The 8,040-nt window shown below is 37.8% G+C and overlaps 1 protein-coding gene across 1 annotated transcript; it reads left to right on the plus strand.

Moving 5' to 3' along the window:
- The first annotated feature begins 4,973 nt into the window (after window positions 1–4,973).
- Window positions 4,974–6,160, plus strand: LOC134747244 (sodium channel protein Nach-like). The gene has a single exon (XM_063681852.1). It carries the CDS (start codon window positions 5,035–5,037, stop codon window positions 6,145–6,147), a length of 1,113 nt encoding a protein of 370 aa, XP_063537922.1. The 5' UTR covers window positions 4,974–5,034; the 3' UTR covers window positions 6,148–6,160.
- The last annotated feature ends 1,880 nt before the right edge of the window (window positions 6,161–8,040 follow it).

Genomic DNA, 8,040 nt, shown 5'->3' on the forward strand with positions numbered 1-8,040 from the left:
CCAATATTTGATATCACGTTAGGGCGATTACCCTGGAGGCAAAGTTAGCTTGTTTGACGGTATTAAAAAATTGTTAAATAAAATGTCAATGGACCTTTCTTTTTAGGCGTATGAACAATGAAATACCTCTTATAATTCGCGCAGGTGGTACAAAACTAAACATGTTTAGTAAATAAAACGTAAAATAAAATGTATTATGGGTTTTAATTTAAAGAAATCACTAATCGCAATCACACCAATTAATGTACACCACATTTAATCTTTACATTTGTTTATTTTTCTTTTGGAATTAGAAGTACGAAAAAACTTCGAGGTCAAAATTACCCATAAAATTATGATATTTTCATCTGGTATCCCTAACATGATTGTTATGCAGCTAAATTAAGAAGAGGTTTAAAAATGGCTGACCTCAGACTCCTACCTACCTACGTAATTTGGGCGGATAATTTTACAAATAATGTTTTATAATATTGTCTTCGGTTACCGCGATAGTTACTCATGAAATAAAACTATGAAAACGGATTATATCGCGTATATTGAATTTATAATACATCCCGACGTTTCGAACTCTTTACAGCGTTCGTGGTCAACGGGTAACTGAGGAAAAATTACAAAGTGCAAAAATACCCACATACTAAAATAATGAACAATCATAGACTACAAACTTTAAGGCTGGTTGTACATGCAAAATCGGTTCATAAGGCTAGTTATACACTATAATTATTTTTCAAGTAAAGATATACGCGATAAAAACTATGCCGGCTCCAACCCTACACCACGGACCCGAGAAGATTTAATTCCCTCCTAAATTGTAGGAGGGTATCCCAATATGGGACCGGCAACAAACTCGGCGGGACACATCTTTTCAAAACATCACAATGTCCAGCATCATCCAACACTAAGGTCTCACAGTCTGTCTCGCTTGCTCCTTGGACTACAGGATCTGGTGGTAGAGAAAAGCCATCTTCCCTATTAAAGTTTGGATATTTCTTAATCTCAATGGCCTCGCGCAGCATTCTGGGTATGTAACGCTTCTCCTTGGCAAGAACCAGAGGCTTATCAAACTTGATTAAGTGATTGGCTTTATCCATCACATGCTCACAGACAGCAGACCTAGGTCGACGGTGCTTGACATCAGCTATGTGTTCCTTCACCCGAGTGGAAATGCTCCGTTTCGTCTGCCCGACATATGGACTGGACTGTGAGTGTGGCCTAGTGTGGGCTATACAGATTAGTATACTTAAATTATTTAATATCAGTTCGTGTGTAATAGGCGTTAACGCGGATATTTTTGGTCCGATAACCATTCAGTCACTAGAAAAAAAATTAAAAAATCTAATTCTGCTGTTTAGCCTGTTCGAACACAGACGCCATGTTTACATTAATATTAAAGAAAATTACTTCCCGGCCTAGGCCTTCTATTTGGTATGAAATTCCTTTACAGTTCTCTCGAGTTGCTCCGCCCGAAACGTGATACTTTGAAGCCTGTTTTGACGCACATAAGGACGATATTTCATTGCATGTTTGAGAAAAATAATTAAATGAAGCTAGGGAATCATTAGGCCGCGAAAACTCGAACTAGGCCGGTTTCATTGCAGGCACCAACTTACAAGATGGATATAAAACTTAGGAAATATGAATGAAACAGATAAGTATTGGTAGGTATGTATAAAATAAGTTTTTGCCTAAAATATCATTTTTGGTACGATCTTTTATCGCTGACTGTGCTTTTTTACCACAGGTAACTAACAGACAATTCTAAAAACTCCAAACACAATTAGGTTGTGTTGTTTCATCAGTTCGTCACATATAGTTCCTATGGCCACCTCCAGTCTCCATCATCATATCAACTAGATGGTACCATAATATTGCATTGTCGGCCGACTTACATATGTATGATAATTTTCAGCTCAATCGGAAATCGGGAAGTGGGTCTTTAGCTGTCAAGATTTGACCCGCACTACCCAAGTAGCACAAAGGTTCTGTATTTATAACTGCATTTTTACAGTACACTATGGACATATTAGCTGCTTCCTGCTTACTATTGCTGTATACCTATCAGCACTATATCCTGCTATAATGCTGATATAACTTTAATTTGGGCACAAATTACGTGGCTACATGCTGTACAATTGAGTTATAATTGCATTATATTAGCATTAATAAAGGTAACAGCTACTCCAAGTGCTGAACATTGCCTGAATAACAAGGTACGTGGTAAGTACTATTTATAGCTAATATGCAGCCATTACTGACGACCGGTCTGGCCTAGTGGGTAGTGACCCTGCCTGTGAAGCTGATGGTCCTGGGTTCGAATTTATTTGTGTGATGAGCACAGATATTTTTTCCTGAGTCATGGGTGTTTTCTATGTATTTAAGTATTTGTGTCTCTGCTCTGACCATGGGCGCGATTCTACTCCCTAAACTGAGCTAAGCCAAAAAAAATCACGATTTTGGGGTCGGTCTCATTTCATTTATTTATTATCTCATATAAGCTTACAGTAATATACCAAATCGCTTACACGGTAAACATTATGCATAATTAATTGACAAATACAAGATTCTGACACAAATAACACCATAGAATTAACAACTACATAAAAGGACAACAAAACACTAATTACGGTTAAACAACCAAGTCAAATATAAAGAATAAAAATAATAAAACAGCGTAGTCAATAAACATTAAAATTATTAATTAATTACTAAGTATTACTCATAATAAAGGTAGCTCAGTTTAGCGAGAAGAATTGAGCCCTGAATTTAAAGCCCCATGGTCAGAGACACCCTGTATATATCGTTGTCTGAGTACCCATAACACAAGCCTCCTGGGCTTACCGTGGGACTTAGTCAATCTGTGTACCTAAGAATGTCCTATAATATTTATTTATTTATACTCATACTCATCTGCCAAATTGGGATAAGTGTGGACATCTTAAATGGTTTGAAGAGGCTAAAAGTACCTAAATTAACAGTGAAATTGTGGTACGCGTTTTTAATTATTACGAGTCAGTTGAAACCCTCTAAATCCAACAGTTTTGTGCGGAGGCAGGAACAGCTTACAGCTTATATTGTGCTTTACTGCGGTTGTACCGATCATGCACTTCCTTTAGCCATTTAAATTTCATAAAAAGGAATTCCAGTTTTTTGGTGATTACAATTTTTTGTACTAGAGAGGCTAAGTGCAATTCTCTTCGTCCAGCCATTTTAAGAATGCACTTTTCATTAAGGTACGGTGAAAATATGTGAGCTCTTTTAGGCACCGAATAGCAGAACCTCGTACACGCATTCTGTACCCTTTGAATAGCCTGGGCAGTTTTGGAAAAGATTCTAGGTCCATGTGAGGTCCATAGACCGCTTATTACTGTACACATAATATATAACACACTTAAGCGCCACTCCCAAACTAACTAACAAACCGCTAACATACTAACAGGGCAAGTTAAATAAATTTTGTAAAAATACAATTACCTAAAGTGAAGCTATGTAAAACCGGCCAAGAACATGATGTCGACCATGTTAAAATTTTTTTGGGCCTAGCCCTATGGTACAAGCCCTCTAGTCTCTACCGACAAATTTTTTATCTGCAAAAATATTGGCTTTATCAAGAAATGGTTTTGCATGTCTCGTTTTGAAAGACCTATCCAACGATAAGTACACCATAGAGTTTAAAGCGGAAAAAAATCGTCCCCACTTTACGTGTAGAATACACTGAAACATTTTTTTCCAGTTTTTAGGGTTCCGTATCCAAAGCGTAAAAACGAGACCCTACTCCGCTGTCTGTGTCTGTCCGTCTGTCACCAGGCTGTATCTCATCAACCGTGATGGCTAGACAGTTGAAATTTTCGCAGATGATGTATTTCTGTTGCCGCTATTATAACAACAAATACTAAAAACAGAATAAAATAAATATTGGCTCCCATACAATAAACGTGAATAAACGTGATTTTTTGACGTTTTTTGCGTAATGGTACGGAACCCTTCATGCGCGAGTCCGACTCGCACTTGGCCGGTTTTATTTTACCTTTTTGTCGGCGTGATTAATTTAGGTACCTACCTACATAGCCATATGCCAAATTGCAGATTTCTAGCACTAAGAGTCAGTGAGCTAAGCCTAAGCTAAGCTAAGCTAAGTTTTTTTTTAGCTAACCTTCAGACAAAACTGACGGATTTGGCGAAACCTTAAAAGCCCTAAAAAACGTGTAAAAACGTAAAATTGTTAAAGTTTTTTTTTCTAAACTTGATGTGGACTGTACGTGTTACAATTATATATTCAAATGTCGTGACAAACTGCTGTTTAATTGCTTGTCCGGAATGTATATAGCTCTGCACGTAACGTTATATGTGTACCGTAAATGGTTTTGATCCATTTCATATTAAAGTCTAGAAACAAAAGTAGGTTTTTACTATTAATAGGTAACTAATTATATGATATTGAGATCAAAACTTAGTACTTACAACTTCTGCAAAATTTTCCTTAGAATGGAAAAGAAACAAAATTCATTTTTTCATGAAGAACTCGCGCCGTCTCACATGCCGAAACAGATAAAGAAACTGCTAAACAAGAGAGTTCGTTTTCAGAAAGTCAAGACGCGAGTTAAGCTTAGCCGAGAGCAGATTGTACGAAAAAGTTTACAGCAAGTATTCTTTGAATACATGATTAATTCTTCTTTAAGTGGTGTCCGATTTCTTGTTGATACAACTAAGAGCAAAGCGGAGAAGATGATGTGGTTTGCCATAATTGGTTGTGCAATTTTTGGCTTTTTCTACTTTGTGAACAACGCGCTTCGAGCCCAGAGTGATCAACCTGCATATATGACATTAGAAGATCTATCTCTTCCTATCAACCAAATTATTTTTCCAGCCATTGCAATTTGCAACCATAATCGAATAAAAAAATCTGCTGTTGCACATCTCGTCGATGTTTTGTACTCACACGATAATACAACATTTTCCAGCAAAGAAGAACTTTTTGAAGTAGTTACGTTATACGGCTATCTCTACGATTTTTCTTATTCCAGAAGAGCGGATATTATGAAGTACAATGTTTTCCTTGAAAAAATTGAAAACATAGTGGACAAAGCTGAAAATATTAAGAAGAGTCACATATCCGAATTGATGCTCTCACTGACACCAACCTGCGACGAGAGTTTAATTAAATGTAGCTGGAAAGGAGAAGTTCAAGATTGCAATCGTTTGTTTAGAACGCAAATTACCCAATTCGGCTTCTGTTGCACATTTAACTACTACAATACTGAAGCAGGCAGAAAGGCAGAAGACCTTGATGATCCTCTTGATGAGCCTTATATATTGGAGTATCACGAAGCAGGGCCCTACTACGGCCTCACCTTAGTGGTTAACGCAAACACACACGAGTATCTTTACACAACACGTCAAAGCTACGGTTTTGACGTTCTATTCTTTGATCGATACGATTACGCTGATCAAACTGCTGGCGGGCTAGTCCACAGAGTAGTATCATTAGGCTCCCAGTATGATATGGAACTCCATCCATACGCTTACTACTCGACATCAGACATCAAACGATTTCCTATTGAGAAAAGACAATGCAAATTTGCTGATGAAATGCAAAATGAGTACCACAACCATTATAGCTTGAGTAATTGTCTAGTGCGGTGCAGAATGAGAACTCTAGAGAGACTTTGCAACTGTGTGCCTTTTTTTCTGCCAAGAAGGAGTAACGTTTCAGCATGCACATTGGAAGAGCTGTATTGTCAGAATAAATACAGCCAAAAACTTTTATTCGTATATCCTCCTGAGGATTTACCAGGTTTAGAGTTAGAACGGGAAAATTCTCTAAATTGCCCGATATGTCTCGCTGATTGCTCCGTTACAAAATATAATGTTATTAGCAATAGATTACTGTGTGATGGCGCGATTGAGTTCGCCAAAGACCTTGATTTAAATGATCACAATATATCTATAATCCGTATATTTTATCTTAATCCTACATTGCCACTATTCAGAGAGGACGTGACGTATCATTGGTATGAATTAATTAGCTACTTAGGTGGGCTATGCGGATTTTTTACTGGATTTTCTATGATAAGTCTAGCTGAATTCTTTTACTACATCTTCATACGTCTTAGTTACATTTTAGTTGAAAATTTTAGACGATATGGTTAATTTTCGTGTGCCTATGCCAGAGAGGATCATACTGGCTTTGTCTTACGCTAGTACTAGCACCCAACAAAGGTGAGTATAGTTTTTTTCTTATTTACTGACAAATTATGTTTGCCAGACAATAACTCTTGATCGATCGATCAAATGTCACATTTTTTTTTTTTTATTACAAAAAGGCAAGCACTTGACCGCAATCTCACCTGATGGTAAGTGCCGATGCAGTCTAGGATGGATCATGCTTACCTAAAAGATGTCTATTCAAAAAGATCCAAGTTATAGTGGACTGGGAATATATTTGCAGGAAGTGAATTCCACTCCTTAGCCGTTCGTATGATAAAGCTGGATGCATAGCGCTTAGTACGAATCAGTGGCAGAGTAACGACGTAAGGGTGAAACGCAAGTCCGCGTCTAGTCCCACGGTGACAGAATGGAGATGGGGGGATTAAATTATGTAATCCCATCGCACACTCCCCGAAATGTATCCTGTAGAACACCGATAAACAAGATACCTTTCTACGGTGTTCAAGGCTCTGCAGTCTAGCCTCTACTAATCCCGCATCTCCAATAAGCTTCCTAGCGCGTTTGTCTATGGAATCTAAGGCGGCTAACTGATATTTGGCGGACCCATCCCAAAGGTGGCTGCAGTACTCCATACACGACCGGACTTGAGCTACGTAAAGCTGAAGAAGCTGCCCCGGTGTGAATGTAAAGGGCCCTCCACACTCGTGCGCGAATCGCGGCGCGAAGCCGCAAACGCGAGTGTGGAGTCGATTTCGCTGAATAGCGAACTAGACTCCACACTCACGTTCGCGGCTTCGCGCATGAGTGTGGACCGACCTTAACGCAAACGGATGGCAAACGGCTACGATTATCTGTGAAGTGTGTAGAGACCTCAGAATAATGACCGCAAAGAAGTCGGGCAAAAATAAAAGCTTGGTAAAAGATATTGTATTCACAACACGTTATTACTTTTTGTCTATGAGTGAGTGAGACAACAATCCGCAAGTTCTAACGTTTTTTTCAGTATTGTCATAAGATGAACTGAGGGAAATATCAAATGGTCCTATGTGGTTCTATAATATAATCCAGCCAAATAAAATATATGTTCGTTATTTCACAGGTAGGTGTCAACTGTAACAACTTGACATAGTCGTATTATTTTAGTTGAAATATTTCGGGATGTTTCAGCGGTCATCTTGATTTATTTTAATTATATTGTTGCTATTCCTGAAAGATTGTTGGAAAACGTGCTGAGTTTTTATTTGTAATGGTTTGAAGTTCCCTTTGTGATAATGTCTTGTGTGATCGAGGGCTGTAAATCGCATACAGGAAGAAAAGAAAATACGCACGAACCGATAACCTTTAATCGGTGAGTTTTGTTCAATTTTGAAGAAATTAATTTATAGGACCTGACCCTAAACATAGAAATCGATATGTTGTTTATGTAATTATTACTTGCATTCAAGTCTATATAGATTTTTGCATATATTTTCGAACTTTTCTGCTAAGTATGAAAGGTTATATTTTTGGCATAGTGATGTATCGACCTCAGATCAATAACCTATCGACATTTACAGCCTTCTTATAGTTTGGCCCAGGACTGTCTAATTTTAATTGATGAGTACAGTCAAGGGCATAAATATATATACATTCCCAGTCTCAAAAATATGTGTACGCTCAGACAATAAAATCGTGTTCACATATTTTTAAGCCATTTGTCTGGATCGATATTTTTGCCTTCGACTGTACCTATAGTTTTCTTTGTTCTTACTTACTGACAGATTGTGTTTGCCAGACTATAGTTTAATACTAAAAACCGGTCAAGTGCGGGTCGGACGCGCGCACCAAGGGGACCGTACTTTTTAGTATTTGTTGTTATAGCGGCAACAGAAATAC

This window comes from Cydia strobilella, chromosome 1 (assembly GCF_947568885.1).
Source record: "Cydia strobilella chromosome 1, ilCydStro3.1, whole genome shotgun sequence".
Taxonomy (NCBI): domain Eukaryota; kingdom Metazoa; phylum Arthropoda; class Insecta; order Lepidoptera; family Tortricidae; genus Cydia; species Cydia strobilella.

Coding starts and splice junctions, on each gene's coding strand:
- LOC134747244 (XM_063681852.1), top strand. CDS start 5,035: ATGAAGTACAATGTTTTCCTTGAAAAAATTGAAAACATAGTGGACAAA.